Source organism: Castanea sativa, chromosome 1 (assembly GCF_040712315.1).
Source record: "Castanea sativa cultivar Marrone di Chiusa Pesio chromosome 1, ASM4071231v1".
Taxonomy (NCBI): Eukaryota; Viridiplantae; Streptophyta; class Magnoliopsida; order Fagales; family Fagaceae; genus Castanea; species Castanea sativa.
Genome location: NC_134013.1, coordinates 79,755,188 through 79,775,934, shown reverse-complemented (window position 1 = coordinate 79,775,934; position 20,747 = coordinate 79,755,188). Strand labels below are relative to the sequence as shown.

At 34.8% G+C, this 20,747-nt stretch overlaps 1 protein-coding gene and 1 pseudogene across 1 annotated transcript; both read right to left on the bottom strand.

Annotated features, from left to right (window-relative positions):
- Positions 1-428: 428 nt before the first annotated feature.
- LOC142635138 (cell division cycle protein 48 homolog) lies at positions 429-11,814 on the bottom strand (annotated as a pseudogene).
- Positions 11,815-12,057: 243 nt separating this feature from the next.
- Positions 12,058-18,775, bottom strand: LOC142620742 (uncharacterized). The gene is made up of 6 exons (XM_075794064.1): positions 18,512-18,775; positions 14,391-15,380; positions 13,813-13,986; positions 12,708-12,847; positions 12,461-12,571; positions 12,058-12,348 (listed from the first exon to the last, which is right to left on the bottom strand). The coding sequence occupies exons 1-6, from the start codon at positions 18,632-18,634 to the stop codon at positions 12,267-12,269; spliced, it is 1,620 nt and encodes a 539-aa protein (XP_075650179.1). The 5' UTR covers positions 18,635-18,775; the 3' UTR covers positions 12,058-12,266.
- Between the last annotated feature and the right edge of the window lie 1,972 nt (positions 18,776-20,747).

The following is a 20,747-nucleotide window of genomic DNA, read 5'->3' as shown; positions in this document are numbered from 1 at the left end:
TCTTTTAACCAATCTCTTAATGTGGTTAAGGAAAACATAAAACAAAAAGTCATGAAACACAGAATTTGCTTATGAAAAACATTTCTGAAGTGTTTCTCATACAGTTGCAATTTAAAAAATTATTAATAAGGAATGTAATTTGAATTAAGAGTAAACAGTCACAATTGACAAGACCAACAGAAAGGAAGCTAAAGGTAAAAATTGAATTATATTGAATCACTTGTTGCAGAAACAACTACAATCATTATAGTTTTGAGTTACAGCAAATGCATTAAAGCTAAGGTCATTGCAGAAAGTAAGAAGGGAGAGAAAACTAAATTTAAAGTCCTATAATTCTTATTCTAGCTACAAAGAATTGTATGATTCTGATTCTCTGGATATCAAAGTTCTAATCCTAAATAGAAAGAAAATAAAACATTATCAGGCAGCTAATCAAAAACCTCAGCATCATCAACCCCATCAGCTGAAGATGCAAACAGATTTGAACATTGGACTTTGCATATACTCCCCCTTTTGTCACGCATTGTCAAATCAAACTCAATCAGAAGGTCCAGGAGCTAGTGTGGAGGACAACGAACTTTTCAACTGATGAAGCTGGATACGCAAATCAGCCATATTGCCCATCAGTGTATCCAAGAGCTGACCGTGTGCAGCCTGAGCGGTCAGTAAAGACTGCAACATGTCTCCTTGAGTTGCTTGAATTCCAAGCACTTTCTCTGGAATGGCATGAACAGATGTGGAGGAACTCGAAGTAGCAGGAGGTGCATCATCAACAACAGGATCTTTATAGGAAGCAGACCCAAAGCCCCTGGATTGCTGCAATGTTTGAGCAAAAGCTTGATACTTGCAGATGTCAGCATCCATCACACTCCTCCTCGCAAACTTCAATGACTCCTCAAAGTGAGCTTCCTTGATCTCAGCTATTTCATCTGCAGAATCCTTTGCCATAGTGCCAATTTCCCTCTCAATATCCTTCTGAATGTCCTCTCTAATGGCATATTTGCAAGCCCGCTGACATATTTCTGTGATATCAGCCCCAATAAAGCCTCCTGTAAGCTTGGCAAGAGCTGTAAGGTCAACATCTTTTGACACAGGTGATTTCCTAAGACAAGATTTGAAAATCTGAAGCCGTGAAGCCTGATCCGACAGAGGGATATAGATCAATTGATCGAACGACCGAGTCTTAGAAGTGCTGGATCGATTATATCAGGCCTATTAGTAGCTCCAATGACAAAAATAGTTTTCTTGGATGATAACCCATTCATTTCGATTAAAAGCTGGTTCAATACTCTATCAGCAGCACCACCAGCATCTCCAATTCCACTTACTCTCTGAATAGCAATGGAGTCAAGTTCATCAAAAAACAGGACACAAGGTGCTGACTGGCGAGCCTTGTCGAAAACATCCCTAACATTGGCCTCACTCTCTCCAAACCACATAGTGAGTAACTCAGGACCCTTGATGCTAATGAAATTAGCCTGACATTCATTGCCAATAGCCTTGGCCAAAAGGGTGTTTCCACAACCAGGAGGACCATAGAAGAGAACTCCTCTAGATGGTGACATCCCGAACTTCTCAAACTTTCAGGATGCTCCACTGGATATTGAACTATCTCTTGAAGCTCTGTCTTGACACTCTCAAGTCCACCAATGTCTTCCCAGCTAACATAGGCACTTCCACAAAAGTTTCAAGCAAAGCAGAGGCGGCAGTGCTAGTTGCAAGAGCAGCACTAAAGTGATCATTGGTGACAGCCGTGGAGTCGAGAACCTCAGCATCGATGGTTTCATCCTCCATGTCAATCACATCCATTTTTTCTCTAATACACATTGTAGTGCAGCTTCGGTAGAAAGAGCCGCAAGATCCGCGCCCACGTGTCCATGAGTTTCCTTGGCCACTCTTTCCAAGTTCACATCTTCCGAGAGTTTCATCTTCCTGGTATGGATATGAAGAACCTCAAGACGCCCAACTTCATCCGGAACACCAATATCAATCTCTTTATCAAACCTCCCAAACCTTCTTAATGCAGGGTCTATACTATTAGGCCTATTGGTGGCTCCAATAACAATAACATGTGCCCGGGAATTCACACCATCCATCAATGTCAAAAGCTGTGAAACAATCCTCCTCTCCACCGGTCTTATCACGCTTGGGAGCAATAGAGTCAATCTCATCAATAAATATAATCGAAGGAGCATTCTCCTCTGCTGCAGCAAAAGCTTTCCTCAAATTACTCTCGCTCTCACCAGCCATCTTGCTCATAATCTCCGGACCATTAATACAGAAAAAGAAGCCCCAGTTTCATTAGCAATAGCCTTTGCTATGAGTGTCTTTCCAGTACCAGGAGGCCCATATAGCAAAATTCCCTTGGGAGGCTTCACTCCAATATTTTCAAAAAGCTACGGATGTCTTAAAGGCAATTCCACCAACTCACGAATCTGACCAAATTGCTTCCTACACCACCAATATCATCATAACCAATCTCATCCAATCTTTCTTCATCTTCTCTCCTCAAAGCCTCTCCTTCACAGTAAACTTCAGTCTCAGGTGCAACAATGCAATACTCTGCAGGATCAGTCTCCATAACCTTAAACTCTACACTCCTCATCCCACCCCTCACAACAGAAGGATCACTTTTCCTCACCGGCCTAAACGAGTCCATAAAATAAGGCTTCAAGTAGGCATCAAAGATACTCCCAGTAAGGCCTTAAGGCCTTCAATGGTGACATCAATAGGAAGAACGTGAACTTTATTGCCGTAATTAATACCATGACAGTGATGAATCGAAACCACATCACCAAGCCTGACTCTGAGGTTAGACCGCACCACCTTGTTCATGAAAACCTTGGAACTGTCACAAGCAGCGTCATCAAGAACAATGCAAACCGTGTCCCTGTGGAATATTGGCTTGAATTAGGAGTTCGACTCCTTGTTGGATTTGGATAATAAAGGAATTTTAATCTTTTTGAGTTACTGTTGTTTAAAGTTATCAAACTCTATTAGAAGTCTTGTCTACCACTTGATTTTGAGTTCTATTTGGAATAGGAGTGATTCTCCTTTTATGTGTGGAAAAGAAGTCTAGTCCTTCTTGGTTTTGAATATGCTAGCTTACTCAAGTCTCAAGCATAGTGCTACTATGGAAAATCAAAGAGTGTGTTTGAGAAAAAGAGGCTTTCTCTTGTTTGGTTATTTGATATTTGTGGGTTGCAATTTGGAATAGTGAGAAGGGTTTGTTACCGCTTGGTTTTGGTTCTGCGGTTTGGTGATTTGCTCTCTCTTGGTGTGTTGCAACATTTGGATATGATTTGTGGCTCTCTCTTTGATTTGTGCGCAATTTGCATTTGGTATTTGGTATTCGCATTTGGTATATGTGAACCTTTGGTTCTTTGGTTTGTATTTGAGAGAGAGAGCTATTTGAGATTTGGGTTGGTGAGAGTGCCTCTACACCAGTTTATATTATTCCAAATTTGTTATAGTGAAATTTATTCGTCGTCGCCCGTGGATGTAGGCTATTGCTGAACCACGTAAATCTTGGTGTTTTTGTATCTATTATCTTTTGGATTTATTTTTTTGTTCCAATTTATTAGTTTGGGGATCTTTCTCAAGCCTAAAATATTTTCACAATTAATCTTGGTAATTTAAACTTCCACTATTTTACTACAAACTGGTATCAAAGCCAAGGTTTGCTACCTAGGCGTTTAGATTTGTTATCTTTGGAGATTTTGGTGATTGGTTCGTGGATTTGATTATTGGAGAGAAAGATGTCAGGTGATTCCTCTACAAAATCTTTGGCAGATTCCTCTAGAAAAGCTTTGGCAAATGATGGTTAGAGAAATTTGATGGAACGAATTACTTTGGCATGTGGCAATGCGAAGTTATGGATGTATTGGTCCAACAAGAGTTGGATTTTACTTTGGAAGACAAACCTGAAAGGATGTCAAACAAGGATTGGGAAAAGAGTAATAGACAAGCTTGTGGCACCATTAGTTTGTGTTTGGCCAAGAATCAAAAGTACTTTGTTATGAGGGAGACGAAGGTTATAGAGCTTTGGAAGAAATTGGAGGACAAGTATATGACTAAGAGTGTGGAGAATCGTCTCTAGTTGAAGAAGAAGCTCTTCTGTTTCCAATATCGTGCAAGTATTTCTATGTCTAAGCACTTGAATAATTACAATAAAATACTTGTTGATCTGCAAAATTTGGAAGTTGATATTAGCAGTGAGGACACTCTTGCTATTGAATTCATTGCTTGATAATTATGATCATCTAATTACTACACTTTTGTATGGAAAAGATTTTAAGACTGCGTTTGTTTTAGTGTAAAATAATTTCTGGTGAAAATATTTTTGGGAAATGAAAATATTTTCAAGTGGTTGGTGGCATTTTAAAAAATACTTTGAAAAATATTTTCAGGTCTTTGGTTATGTTCTTGAAGATACTATAGAAAACACATTTTCTACTTGTTGCTCACATTTTCTCAGCTTCCAAACAAATATATAATATCATTTCTCAATAGATACACACAAAAGAAACAAAACCCAACAAAAATATTCATCAAATCCGATCAAATTGAGAGAAGAAGGAAGAGAGAAAGGCAACTGGGTTCGATCTAGAAGCGGCAGAGGCAAGATCGCTCGGCGAAGGCAGCTGGGTCACGGTGGGTCGCTCGTCTTGCAGTGGTTTGCTCTTCATGGGTAGAGAGAAAAATGGTAGATCGATGACATGGGTGGCAGAGTGAGGAAGAGAGAAGCAGGGCAGATCAGCGATGGGTGTCTGGGGTGCGATCTCGCCGGTGCTGGGGTGCGATCTCGGTGGTGCTTCAGGCGGCGCGATCTCACCGGTGCTGGGATGCGATCCCACCAGTGCTGGGACGTGAACTCGCCGGTGCTGGGGTGCGACGAGACCGGTGCAATCTACGGTTGGGGGCGATGGTGCGATATGGGAGAGTGGTGCGATCTGGGCTACTCTCTCTCTCTCTGTTTTCAGTCTGGAAAATGAGATTTGAAGGTAAAATAAGAACGAAAATGATTTTACGTGTGGGAAGGGTTATTTTACAGTCAACGTGTAAAATAATTTCTGTTGACCCAATTTTTTGTGCGTACCAAACACACAGCTTGGTGTAAAATATTTTCTTGGAATGCTTTTCAACCAAAACAAATGCAGCCTAAGTTTGATGATGTGTCCAATGCTTTGACTAATAACGTGTATCGTATGAAAGATAAGCAAGCTTAAACGGACACGATGACTGAGGCTTTGATTGTTAAGGGCATGTCTAATGATAAGAAACTTGCAAAAGATAATGTGCCTATTGTCAGAAAAATGGGCATTGGAAGAAAGATTGTCCTTTGTTGCAAAACAAGGACAAGAGGGATTCTAATGCAAATGTAGCACATGATTGTGATGAGGATTCTGATTTTGCATTGACTAGTTCATCATTTGTTTGCCATTTAGATGAGTGGGTTTAGGATTCATCTTGTACCTTTCATATGTGTAAGAAGAAGGAATGGTTTTACAACCTAGAAGAGTCAGAACTTGGTTCAGTCATCATAGGTAATGATCAAACCTGTGAGATTTTGGGGAAAGGAAAAATCAAGCTGAAATTTCATGATGGAACAGTTCGTTTTCTGAATGAGGTTAGATACGTACCTGAATTGAAAATGAATCTCATCTCAGTTGGTTTATTAGAATCCATGGGTTTCAAGATTGCAATGGAGAATGGAACTTTGAAGATACAACATGGTGCTTTGGTAATGATGATGGGCACACGTCGAAGGAACATCTATTTCCTTAAAGGGAGTACTGTTGTAGGTGGAGTAACAATTGGGGAGGTTACCTCAGACACTACTAGACTTTTGGAACATGCCAATGATAATACTTTATTTGAGAGTGCTAAGAACTGCAAATTTGAAGTTTGTGAGCCTTCTGCTTTGGAGAAGCAAAATAAGGTCAATTTTGGTTTAGAAGTTCATCATACTAAGGGTATACTTGATTACGTACATAGTGATGTATGGGGGCCTGGCCTATTAAGGTTGCTTCTTTTGGAGGTAGGAATCATGATATTATTTTTGGTGGTGACATGGTGATTAAAACTTTGCACAAGTTCAAGTGTTGCTTGGACTTGTATGGTATTTGCAATTTGAATTAGCTCGTAGGGATGGTTATCAAAATCCTGATTTAGATCTTACGATCCTACGATTTTATGATCCCACATACCTAAAATGATCTGGATCTTTCAAGAATCTTTGCGATCGTTCAGGATATATAAGATCGTATGATTTTGACGATCTCAAATGATTGTGATTTCTTGTAATCTTCTTTAACTTGACAGATAACTCAGTTGGATCCAATTGAAAAATAACATCACAATAGTGTCACGTTTTGAGATTTTTGGCCTCTTTAAATGATGCTTACAAATGAATGTAGTGATATATAGTAATTACATCAAATAGATGCAAATATTTGATTTTTATAAATGAACGTATAATTTATGTGATTATTTAAGATATCAATGTGTTTTTTTTTTCTCAAATAATGTAGGATCTTACGATCCACGATCCGATCTTTCAATCCCATCTACCTCCCTCGATCTTATATAGGATCTTGATTTTGACAACCTAGCCCATAGAGGCTTTGTTGGAGGCCACAGAGAAGTTTCATTTGTAGTGATATACGCTTTGTTTGGACTCTTATTTGGATTGGCACCATCTTTGGGTGCATTTGGCTTCTATTGGCATATTTGGAAATAGTTTTGGATAATTTGCACTTTGTTCGTTTGGTTAGGCTCTAATTTGATTTAGCACTTTGCATTTGTGGTTTGGCAGATGTCTTGTCAAGGTGGAGACTTGTTAAGGATTTGTATTTGGAGGTTTGCAAGTTTCATTTGTGATGCTTGATGGAATTCAAGTCAAGGTGAAGATTCATAGAATATTGGCTTAAATTAGGAGTTCGACTCCATGTTGGATTTGGATAATAAAGGAATTTTATTCTTTTTGGATTATTGTTGTTTGAAGTTATCAAGCTCTATCAGAAATCTTGTCTACCACTTGATTTTGAGATCTGTTTGGAATAGCAGTAATTCTCCTTTTATGTGTGAAAAAGAAGTCTAGTCCTTCTTGATTTTGGATATACTAGCCGACTCGTGTGAAAAAGAGGTTTTCTCTTGTTTGGTTATTTGATATTTGTGAGTTGCAATTTGGAATAGTGAGACAAGTTTGTTACTGCTTAGTTTTGGTTCTGCGGTTTGGTGATTTGCTCTCTCTTGATGTGTTGCAACTTTTGGATATGATTTGTGGCTCTCTCTTTGGTTTGTGCGCAATTTGCATTTGGTATTTGGTATTCATATTTGGTACATGTGAACATTTGGTTTGTATTTGTGTGAGAGAGCTATTTAGGTGTACTTGGAATTTGGGTTTGTGAGAGTGCCTCTACACCAGTTTGTTTTATTCCAAATGTGTTATAGTGAAATTTGTTCGTCGTCGCCTATGAATGTAGGCTATTGATGAACCATGTAAATCTTGGTATTTTTGTGCCTATTCGTTTGGATTTATTTTTTTCATTCCTAATGATTAGTTTGGAGATCTTTTTCAAGCCTAAAATATTTTCACAATCAATTTTGGTGAGCTTCCGCTGTTTTACAAGAGTCCCATCTCTTCTTCCCCTTGATCAACACAGTGTCACCATGAAAGAAGTTGAGGGTGCGCATGGTATCATGGTATCAGGGTGTAGTAAGATCACAGAGCTGTCGTTCCTTGGATGTTGATGCTTGCTCTGCCATGTTATGGACTTAATAGAAACAAAGGAAACAACAGAACAGAACAAAAGCATGAGTAAAGTGTTGGGGGAGTACGTGGGGGTATGTATTTATAAGAACAGTTCAACCTTAACCTTTGTTAAAAACCGAATTCTGTGGGGATAAGGAAACGTGGAGTCACGGTCGGTGGAAATTCATAACAAGTTTCGGACTCTTAACATTGTTCACCGAGTTCTGTCGGAATTCGGATTTGGATTCTCAACTAAATCGCCTCTGGGCCGTTATACACTTGTACTTGGAAAAGCCCACTAATTTTCACTTTTTTAAAATTTAAATAATCCTAGTTTAGTGGCAAATTACTTCATACAACTCAAGAGGAAAAAAAATTAGAAGAGAAATAATTACTATAAAAAATAATTAATTTTTTGTGCTAGGACATGGTTTTTTTTATAAATAAATAAAAACACTTATTATTAATGATATATATAAATTACAATGATTTTTTTTTTTTGAAATTATTATTGACAATATTAACATAAAAAATCATATATACTACTATTTAAGGGTCCTCCATTGTTTTGAATCCTCTTTTTCACAATTCAAAAATACCCCTACACCTTGGACAAAATTGAAGAACAATATAGTAAAATCATATTTTTAACTTCCAAACAACTCCACTATAGAATAACTAAAAAAAACAAGGGTAACCAACTCTCTCTCTCTCTCTCTCTATCTCTCTCTCTCTCTCTCCCTTTTTCTTTCTCTTTTTTTTTTTTAAAAAAAAAATCACAATGGAGTCTTTTATTTTTTATTTTTTATTTTTCAACCGATGTTTAACCTCAAAGTAAAATTTAAAGCTAAAAAGATAATTTTATAATGAAAAAATTACAACTTACCTACCTGTAGTTTAGCCCAAATTTAAGTTATCTACCTGTGATTTGAAATTTAACACTTACCCACTTGAGCTCTATTTCGTTAAGCTTCCGTTACCTATCTCTTTACTTTTTGTTAAAAAACACATTTTAATACAAAAACATGACAAAAAAGATCAAAAGGTTAGGGTTTGAAGAAATCTTTTCACACTATATCAAGTTGCCCATAAAAAAAATGAAAATTGAGGATTTAATTTTCCTTTAAAAAAAATATAAAAAAAAAAAAAAAAAAAGACCTTACTTGGCAACACCCTTCAACGCAACGTTAGTAGACATTGTATTCTTCACTGTCATTTTGACAATAATAAGAAACGAATTAAAATCACAAACCCAACACACAAAATGTAACATTGTCATTTTCCAAATTTCAGACCGAATAATAAGAAAAAATTTTGAAAAAAAAAAAAAAGACCCACTTGATCTGTTCATTAATCTCAGCCTCATATTCATAGAAAATTTCGGGCAAGCAGAAGAGAGTTGTGGGACTGGGAAGTGGGAACAAGATCAAGCTCTTTCTTAACCTCTTCAAAGAGTTGTGGGACAGTGACCTCCCATTTTTTCAGTAATTGTACATTTTTGAAAAAACCAAAATACATTGTTTGATTCAGTGGAGTTTAAGTTCTCGCTCTCAAACCCAACCAATATTCATGCTCTATTTTCCCCTTTTTTTTTTGTCTTTTAGGCTAATTGTGGATGTTTGCTTCATTTTGATGGGTTTGTCACAAAAATCTTTCACAATTAGAACTTTGTTTGAGAGAAGTTTTGATATTAATTTGTATTTGTTTGAATTTTTTATGTAATATTCATCCATCTTTTGAAAAATTTTAAACCTTGCTTTTTGATATATTTTATGTTATATTTTGGAATTAAAATTTGTTTTTCTAACGGCAAATACAAAGATGGGTAATGGAAGCTTAACGGAATAGAGCTCAAGTGGATAAAGTGTCAAATTTTAAATCACAAGTAAGTAACTTAAATTCGAGTCAAACCACAAGTGAGTAAATTTTAATTTGTCCTTTTATAATTTAAGAATAAAAACGTCATTTTGACCGTTAGATCTGATGAACAAAAGTTTAATTTCAAACAAAATCATAATTCCTTACTATTAGAATGATATACTAAGAGCAAAAATCGAACCATCAATTCAAGTTTCGAAATACAAAATTGAAGTGAAAATTTGTAAAACATTTTGACGCACAAGAACCGGCCATTTTCACAATAACCTGATTGTCAATTCTTCTAAAACGTTCCAATGCTACTATGACTTTGACAAGTCATTGGAAATTTCTGTGGACGTAGAATTCAGATGATGTTGTCCAGCCAATTTTCGTTTCTTAATTTTTCTCTATTGATTGAACTGAAACGAGACTCCATAGGAATTGTGATTATCAAAAAATACTCTTTAAAAAAATTACAATGGGTGTGATGAGTATTAGGTGTTTACAAGTGGAATTTTTTTTATTACACCTCTAGGTTTTTTTGTGATTAAAAAATGTAATAATCCATAATTATAATGAATACAAATTATTAACTTTTATAATAAAAAAAAATGATCGTGCTCAGAGGCTAATATATAAATACACATATAATGTAGGTTGGAGCGTAACCAAATTTTGATTTTGATTTTTTTTTTTTTTGATAGAAAGATTTTGATTTATCTTACTGTGAAGTAAATCCAATAAGAATAGGAACTTATTTACTTTATTGTTTCACGCTGCTAACCCTCCAAATAATGTCTATGACTCTATGGTATGGCATGCATTTGAGCCAATGACGAAACTACAAAATTTCTTTAAGGGGGAAACCGAAATATGCATAAAGAAATTAAATAAAAATATAACATATATAAACACATAAAATATGTTTGTAATGGTTTTTTAAAAAAATATATGTTTATAACATGATTTAACACATGCTATTTTCTTATATTTAACAAATTATTTATATCAAGTATATATATATATATATATATATATATATATATAAATTAAATAATTCTTAACTCCTAACCATCAAATCCACATTTATGGTTTCTTCAAAAAGGAAAAAAAAATTGTCCATAATATCTCTAATTTTATATTTAAAAAAATATAAAAATATTTATTTATATATTTCTAGGATGTCTTCTGTATATTCTTTGGTTCAATGAGCTAGAGAAATACTATGTTTAGAAAATTTTCACAAAAATTTCTAAGTGATAGATTGTTATTGGTGTGGCAAAAAAATAATTTTAATGGTAGGTTTAGATTAAAACCAATAACAACTAATCACCTATAATTTGTTGTGAAAGTTTTGTAAAAATGTTGTGAACGCAGTACTTCTCTTATGTTAGACTAGTGTGTAGCATGTACATATGCACAGATACAATTTAAAACAATAATGCAAATTATACCTTTTTTTAGAAGATATTCAAATTATACATAGTATTAACTTACACTTTTTTTTAAACCATACATTTTTAAAACCATCATATATATATATATATATATATATAATTTAGAATTTAATTAATTTTAAACTCTTCGATTTTCGCATCCAATAATTCACTTGCCACAAAATTCAAAACTTAGATGAACACATAGCAGAAAATTATACTCCAATTAAACTTTGGCTAATATCCAATTAAAATCCAAGTTAGAATCTAATTAGATTTAAACTTTTCGATTTTTACACTCAATAATTCACTTAACACAAAATTAAAAATTAAATGAAACACATGATGCAAAATTGAAAATCCAATTAAAATTTAATTGAATTTTCTCTAAACTTTGGCTAATATACAAATCTCATTAATATAAGTGTGTGTGTGTGTGTGTGTGTGTGTGTGTGTGTGTGTGTGGGGGAGGGGGGGGGGGGTTATTTCACATTATTATAGATCCAAAACAATGGTAACAAGAGCCATTTTTTCACTCAATATAAGGCTAACCACCAATCAGTTGAAGAAAATCGACCTTTGCCTTTGCAGCTGATAACTAATGCAGCAAAATATTCAATTTGTCCCATGTGCTTTCACAGCATACCACCTAGACATACTTTGTTTGAAATATCCTTTAGAGTGTCTCCCTTATTTAAAGATCATAACCTGCTCTGAGAGGTCGTATTCAATAATTCTGTAAATGGCATCCCCAAGAAACATTTCTTTTTTAATTCAACTTCACTCTGCTGTCCTCTCCCTCCCAAGTCCCATCCAAAAATATGTAAAGGTGCATCTTCCATTACAGTGATCATTTCTAGACATTCATTTAGGAGACTACAACATGACATTACTAAAAACCATAGCAATACATGCAGGAACCTTGCAGCTGAGTCAACATCATGCATGGGCCTGGGTAGGTTAGATTAATCATATTTATAAACATTTAATAGAAGGTATAACAATGAAGAAGCTAAAGGGCCGAGCAGCAAAATCTCAATTTCTAAACTGGTATGAAAAGTTGCACAAACCAGATCATGAGGAACAGAAGCTACAAAATAAGAAAAAGTAACATTAAATTGTGATACAGTTCAACATATAAAGACCGTGAATACACATTTTATGCGTGACAGTGTGAGAGGTTATCACTATTTACATCAGTATGTACAATTCTATCAAAGGGAAGGGATTTCTGAGTTAGAAACAGAAGATTCAGTCAAACCCTCACGAACATCTCCTCTACAAAGTGGACATACTCTGTAAAACACCAATGGAGAAAGAGAGATGCATCAGGAGAAAAAAGGATTATAATATGAATGGCGGAGAAAAAAGACAATAAAGGAAGAAGTACAGAGTGGCAATGACATACCCGTGGATCTCTTTAAGCCACTTATCAACACATGACATATGATACTCATGGTGACAAGGAAGAACTCGGATTTTGTCCCCTTCCTCATACTCAGCCAGGCAAATGTAACACCTATCAAAATATAACTCATTACCAACACGTACACAAGCATGCTCAATGCACATGATAGTTCACTAACAAATACACACACACACACACACACACACACACATAATCATAAATGACAGTGATATGACAAGAATCATACTGTTCTGCTTCACTGCCCTCAGCTGTCTCAACCTTTTTGTGACTCTTGAGAGGAAAAGAGTCAACAACTGATTCAGGGGCTGGGAGTGAAACCATAGATAGGGAAAGTGACACAGGCTGACGGTGAATTTCATCCAAAACCTGCAAATCACACATTACAACAAAACTAAGTTACCAATATAATCAGTGGAATTCCACAGACGTTATTGTGATCCAATACTTCAACAGTTGAAAGAATAATAAGAATATTTTGGATAGGAAAATACAACTCAAGAACCAACACAGGATCTGTCTGTGGCCTTACACCACACTGCTTATTTATGGGGGAAGGAGACACTGTTTGGTTCAAGGATCATTGATAAACGGAGAATTTTATCCAAGTAGCCATGAGCAAGAATTTCACATTCTCTGAGGACCCAAATCTCACAACTATCCCATCTCTTACAACTAAGGGATCAGAAAACAAGTAAATATACAATCAAATAGATGCGATTCATGATTAGCACAGGGACACAAAGACTCAAAACAGAACAAAAAATAGAATGACAACAATACCAAATTAAAACAACTAGAAGAAAACTTAATATCATAGGGAAGATTTAGCGTTGAAGGATAGTGAACTGTTGAACCATCAAAGAATCAAACCTAGGCCTAATCTTTAACTTGGTGGATCTCCCAATGTCCCCAATTAATGCTGATTTAACATACTAAATCACAGAAACAGGAGCATTTCTGAACAAACCAAAATCCAAATTTGATACAAAAGTTAACCTATTTATGTTTTCAAATGCTACATGAAACAAAGTGAAATATTCCTATAGAACCCCAAACATTCTTAAGTTTATATGATGGAATATAGTTCCAAAGACACCCACACACCCCAACCCATCTTCTCCAAATTATGGCCGCAGAAACCTTGATAAAGTGCTAAGTGTTAATTGTTAAAAAAGGGTTTGGTGGCATATTAGGAAGTGTAAAAAAATTTGGCCTTACACTTATACCTCAGTTTCTGGTGCAAAGTAACCCCCCACCCCCCCCCCCCCCCCAAACCCCCAAAAGAAAGTGTCCCTTTACAGGCAATCAGCTAGTTCAGAAAAGAAAATCACCTCGAATAAAGCTTCAGCAAGCATGACTATGCGTGATATACTTGCACGAGTACTAGATTCTTCATTCATCGAGAGTGACTCACATGAGCATCTACCATCTTGGTGAAGACCTGATGGACAAGTGGTATTTAGCCTGCCATTGTCATCAAGGCTTCCACGAAGTCTTTCCCAGATCTGCAAAGAGTTATGCAGAAGCAGTTCATGAGCAAAAAGTAAAATTTAAAAGTACCATATATCACTTTAGCTGCCCCATTACAACGACTACATACAGTCTTTCCCTGATTTACAAAGAGCTATGCAGGAGCAGTTGATAAAAATTGCCAAGGAGCATGAAGTAAGATTAGACAGTACACAAAATATAGCTAGCTACATATGCCCATTACAATAACTACATTGACAATGTATAATAATAATGAGAAACTTCAACAAACATTATCAGGTGTAGGTAAAAAGTGTACTTATGAGAATATAACGGAAATGAATAGTTTCCAAAAACTACACCACACTGACCATGAGCTAAAACAATTCCAATAGAATGAAGCCATAGAGAGAATATAATAACGAGTTCCAAGAATCACCTCGGATCTTGAATGCCGTCGTTGTTCATTCAATCTGTGAATTCTACTGCCCAGATATCCACGATCACTTCCAACACCATCATCAAAAAAGTCACCACTCAAATCAAGGAGCCATCTATCATGAGATCCTAAATCATCAGTATCATCCGTTGACAAAAGAATGGCCGGAGAATCACTGTTCCTTCTAGAACTGCGTCTTGAAAAAGCATCCCAAAACAGTCTTCTACTGTTCCTTCTGACCTCCCGATTACCTTCATCGGCATTGCTACTTGAAATAATGTTGGAAGAGATAGTCACCACATCAACCTGAAGTACACTTCCATCTGCCCAGCTCCGGTCCCTATTGGAAACAAGGAATCCTAAACCTGAAGGTATTGCCTCTGGAAGAGATCCATCTCCCAATGATCGAAACGTTACTGGTAAATTGGACTCATGAGGAACAGAATCAGAATCAGATGCAGTTACTTCACCAATGTGATTCTCAACAGACACTCTACGGGAACTTGAATCTCCTATCTCTTGAGAAGATGAGCTGCTAGGATGAACTTTGGGACATGTCTGAGGTACTCTCCTGTCCACTGAATCATCAATACCATTGACTGCATCCTTGTTAGTGGAAACATTAACAGAGACTGGGTCTGAAGATTGTTGTTCTTTTAACGAAGTACTAGCTGTAGTACTACTATCCCTATAAGACTCATCATGACTATGACCAGCACTTACCTGACGAGGAGGAACTAGCTCCTTACTTTCAGAAAAGCACTTCCCTCGATTATTAGTTTCAATGTATACTGAACCATGTTCAACTGAAGTATCCTCACTAGCCAAAATATTGCTTTCAGATGAGGCACCAATTTCAGTATTTGAGCATGAGAACCTTCCAGTACCAGTACTTAGAGTGGTTTCCCCTGTGATGTTCTGAACTTCATTGATGAGTTGATTAGAATGTTCTGCAGAATCCACCAGATATTCAACTGGACGATCTTCCAACTGCAGTAGAAGAATATCCTCCAATTAGTTGTTTCATCATTTAATAATTTTTTTTAAGTGCAAAACTCACGTCACAAGAAAATTGAACAATATGAATAGTTGAATGTTCAAGACCACATATATAGAATATTCTAAATTTTGAAATAATTCATGATCACTTGATATTGTTGCTTAGATAGAGACTAAGGGATTATCACATTAATGCTTGGACAACTAGAAGGCTCTGTTACCTGTTTGCTTTCTCATTTCTTCCGATTCTTTTAAATCTAAAATATTGGTGCAACACCAAACCATTCACCCTCTAATATGATATGGCCATTGGATTTTACCAGCATCACCTCAATTACAATAGTTGTGTTTAAAATAGAGTCGGAGGTCCCAAAATACGTTCACATGCAAAGTTGCCTAAAAGCCTCCGTATAAAAGCTGTGTACTTTTCAGGATCTCTTCCCTTCAGGATCTTTTAAATCTAAATATTCATGTGTTTCAATCAGGAAGCTAAACATAAAAAGTCTATGTCCATTGCAAAACAGCAGCAAACCATTCACCCGCTTATATAATATGGCCATTGGTTTCTAACCATCATCAATTCAATTAAAAAAGTTGTCCTGCTTATATAATAGAGTTAAAGGTCCTAAATTACATTCACATGCAAAGGTGCCTGAATCCCTTGATATAGATTTTTTCAGGATATATAGTTCTGAAAGGACACAGCAAATTACCAACAAGATACGCACATCCAAGAGAGAGAGAGATTCAGCGTTGATAAAAACGCACTTAAGCACAAAATGCCAAAGCTCCAGCACTTTTCGCCTCTAAAGTGAGGACGCATTCAAAGAAGCACGCTTTTTTTTCAAAAAAAAAAAAAAAACCAAAACTGAATTATAACCATAAGATCTTAAGTCTAAACACTATTGATATAAACTATTGATTTGGTATATAAATTCAATGTTATGGTGTGCTACCATTCACAGATACACCTCCCAACCTCTCCAACTTTACAAATTCTATAAGACCCATTCAGGACCACAATCACTCCATAGTCCACCATTGATCTTATGACTTATATTGACTAATTTTTATAGACTTATACTTATTAAGTGATTAAATTATTAACTAATGATAGTAAGCAGTCATAGCGCATTATGGCAACCAGAGATTCAAGGAAGGATCTTGACATAATTACTCATATCTAGCTTTTCCAAATACTAAAAATGACTTGACTTGCAATTTTTGTGGTAATATTGCAAAAGGAGGGGCTTATATAAATGCTATACGAATTAAATAAAATGTTTTATTTAAATATATATGAATATTTGATCACTTGATTGTTGTATTGTACATTAATAATTATTATCAAATTTTTAAATAATCAAAAATGTGCGCTTCCCTTCAATCAAGCGCACACTTACACTGCTTAAGTGCACCTGGTTCTTTTATGGTTTTACCAACATGGAGAGAGAGAGAGAGAGAGAGAGAGAGAGATTTATTTCAAATACCAAAAATTAGACTTATCCAGATAACACAATATTGCAGGAATTACTGAAATAGTGCCACCCTCACTACATCCTCACAGTTTTTTTTTTGATAAGTCTCACTACATCCTCACAGTTGAGTTAACAATACTGTTTTAAGCTCTCTACCCACACAGATGGTCCAAACTGCAAAACCATTCAGCTGTCCCAAGAACACTCTAAAGATGAAGAGGACCCCAAGTTATGACGATTATGGAAAATTGAAGCAAGAAAGTATCTTATAAGTAAATAAATATCCTGCTCTGTTCAATTTATAGAAGTCATACTAGAGCACATCTGCAAAAGGGCCCTTAGGAACTTCTTCTCAATGATTGTTAATTATATCACTGCTGATTCCCAGAGAGACCCATTCAAAGGCCACACACCCAGTGGACATTCTTCATCACCTTCCAAAGAGGAAGAAGAAAAAATGCCAAATTACAGATTGTCTTCATAAGCATATTGACCAAGCATCATTAAAAAACAAATGATACTACTTTGTATAAGAATTACATTTCTTCATTCCCACCGTCCAAATATATATATATATATATATATATATATATATATATATATATATATATATTCCTAAGAACTTTAGAACAACAACTGCTATTATTATTTTACCATAGGCAGATTCCATAAATATGACATCCAATGCAATGACGGACCACTTCCAAGCTTAAGAAGGAAACCACACAAATTTAACAGCCACTTTAGGAAAATTACCACATCAAGAACCTTCAATTAAGATCAGTTCAATAAGTTTTAATTGTCCAGGATCAGAAGTTTCTGCCCTAAAGAGCATTCCACCATTCACTAAAATTAATAGAACTTTACATAACTAAATGCTGAAATCATAAAAATATTAAAAATAAATAAAAAATTATAGTTTCGACTTTCCGAGTTAAGTGTCCAATTTAGTAAACCAACTATATAGTTTACCCTAAATCCTATATCTAATCTTTTTCTTTTTCTTTTCTATATGGCGTGATTGTATTGTGAACCTAAGAAATAGTAAGAGACAAAAGTTCGGGTAAGTTAAGACTTCAAATGAATGACACAATTCACCAAAATTCCAGATGCTTAAGACTCCAAAACACCACATAATTAAAAACTATTACAATTAACACCATAAATTCAACAATAAACATATTCATGCATATAATAAAACACAAGAAACAAATATTAAAATAAATAAATAACTAGAAAACAAACCTTTTTTTTTCCTTCATATAAAGCGATAATCAAAATAACTAAACAAACCCTATAATTACCAATAAGGAACCCATCTTTTGCATCAATTGGTCAGTACCAAATCACCCAAAAAAGCCTTCAAAAATTTTCAATTGCAAATTCACACTGATGATGATGAAAACAATCAAAAACCATAAATTGGATATTAGATTTACAGCTTAAAAAGAACAAGTTTCCTCGATGGTGATGATGAATGGGGACGATCTTTGGCACCGATTGAGCAAAACCCAAATCATCAAAAAGCCATATCTTGAATATCAAGATTCAAGAATTGATGGAAAATAAACACAAAAAACGAAATGGGTATTGGTAAAAATAAGTAAAAGATAAAAAGCTTTTTGGGGGTTGAAAATGGTGTACCTGATGGGTAGCGCGAGAAGAGGAGCCACCACAGATGAGAGAGAAGAGGTTAGAGCGATTGGTGCCGTTGACTCGAGGAGGCCGAGAAGGGCGTGAGTCCAGTCGACTATTGCTGGAACCCATGTTAGAGAGAGGGAGAGAGAGAGAGATGATGATGATGACGATGATAATGGAAAATGGAAAACACACACACCCAACCCAACTCTCTCTCTCTCTGAGTTGGAGCTTTTGCTTTGCTTTCAAATTTTAATTGTTTTGGGATTAAAGACAAAGACTTTTGAGACAGCGCGTCTTGTCTTGTACATCTCCCTTTTTTTTAACTTTTGTTCTTTTGTTCTTTTTTAAATGGAACAAATATTTTATTTACAAAATAATGAGAAGCTCAATATTTGCCATGTGGTATGATAGATAAATGGTACTTTTAGTTTTTTTTTTTTTTTTTTTTGTGTGTGGGGTAACATAAAGGTTTAGGTTAATGGAAGGTATTTTAAAAGTGATCAATTTGGTTTCTAAACACAAATGGCACGTAATGTTCTCATAAATGGCGTTATAACTAACTTATATGAAAGTCAATTAAACTGTTACAATTAATATAGACAAAATTTTTCAATGTTTGTCTGTGTTTGGGGAACGAGTTGATCAATTTTAAAATGTCTTGAATCTGGTTGGCATTAGTTTGAATTTCAAGAGTAATTATTGTATTTTACCCTTTAAAAAAAATAGAAACATCATAGTTTCTTTATTATATAATTTAATAATTGAATGAGGGGGCTTAAACTTGGATGATTCTTTTACTTATGATTTTTATTTATTTATTATTATGATACTCTTTCATGAAATTAATATGTTAATTGATTTTTGGTGTAAGCGTGATTAGAACCTAAATCATTTATTCTATGACAAATGATTTTACTAATTGAGTAAAATAAAGCCCAAAAAAAATAATGTTCAAATTACATTGTTAGAGCATCCTCATCCAATTATGTAAAACCTTTTAAAATGCAAAATAATTAACAATGTAGCTAAAACAAGTGGGGGAAAAGACTAGCTCCATTCTTTTTTTTCTTTTTTTTGCATGAAATCATACACAATCCTACTATGTTCATATACACACACATTGTAGGTTATGTAAAACTTTTTCATCATTGTTTTATATTCACTCTTTCTCTCTCCTCTAAACTCCTCTAAACAGAAAACAAAAAAAATATATATATATATATATATATGATGTATGCAAAATAAAAAATGAAATGTATAATGTATTGTAAAAGTGGTTTTGCAAAATAGGAAAAAGTGGTTTTTGGTAATGTAAACAAAAGCATTTGTTTTGCACAACCGAAGAAAAATGCTCTTAAAAAGTGGATGTTACTTAAAATGTGTTTTTAAAATAAAATGAGTGGAATCCACGCAAATTTAGCAAGGCTTGTCTGGTTCTTAATTTTTCAAAATAGTTATTATTATTATTATTATTATTATTATTATTATTATTATCATTATGTGATGTTTCTTACTTCTAAATTCACAAAAAAATTGAAACAAATTGCAACAGAATACTACCAAATGAATATTCAAATATTATTTTAAGATTTTTATTATAGAAATTATCATCCTGTCAGTAATTTATTCTGTTACTTGTAATTAGTTTTTAAATACTTTTTCTGAAAACAGAATCAAACATGTCTGTACTCTGTAGTAGATTGTAGAATTTACTTTGGCTAAAAATATATATTATTTTTTACAAAATTATCCGTTAAATTAAATTTACAATAAGCAGGCTCAACCTAATCTTTTTTTTAATGGTCGTGTCCCAAACTAATCCACTTTATAAAATTTATGATTTTCATGACTTTCTGTTTGATGGTAGAAAGTCACCTCAATAGTCAATATTGTCCTTAAACTAGCTCAATTATTCTTTATGGAGGGTCAAGGTAAACTTCTTGATACTCTCTCAGCAATTGCTTCGTCTTTAATTATTGACCTTGGAAATGGAATTGTGTCATTTGTGTGTGTGTGTGTGTGTGGTGTGGACTGTGGAAAAACTAGAAAGGGAGAGCAGTGTGGTGTCGTTTATTCGGTCTTGATAAGGTCTACCATGAATCCGACAAGTCGTTTTGGCTGAAATTGAGCAGAATAGGCCCAATTTGGGGTCTTGGGTAGGCTTGGATTTTGTAAAAGAGTTCGAATTTAGTATGGACGAACGTAAAATTTATGTTATACAATCATCCAATAAAAAATT

Bases quoted from the DNA above. Each gene is read 5' to 3' on its own strand.
- LOC142620742 (XM_075794064.1), bottom strand. From the start codon at position 18,634: ATGGGTTCCAGCAATAGTCGACTGGACTCACGCCCTTCTCGGCCTCCT. The intron at 15,381-18,511 runs GTACACCATTTT...CTTCTACTGCAG, and splicing joins CTTCTCGCGCTACCCATCAG to TTGGAAGATCGTCCAGTTGA. The intron at 12,848-13,812 runs GTGATTTTCTTT...TGTGATTTGCAG, and splicing joins TTGCTGAAGCTTTATTCGAG to GTTTTGGATGAAATTCACCG.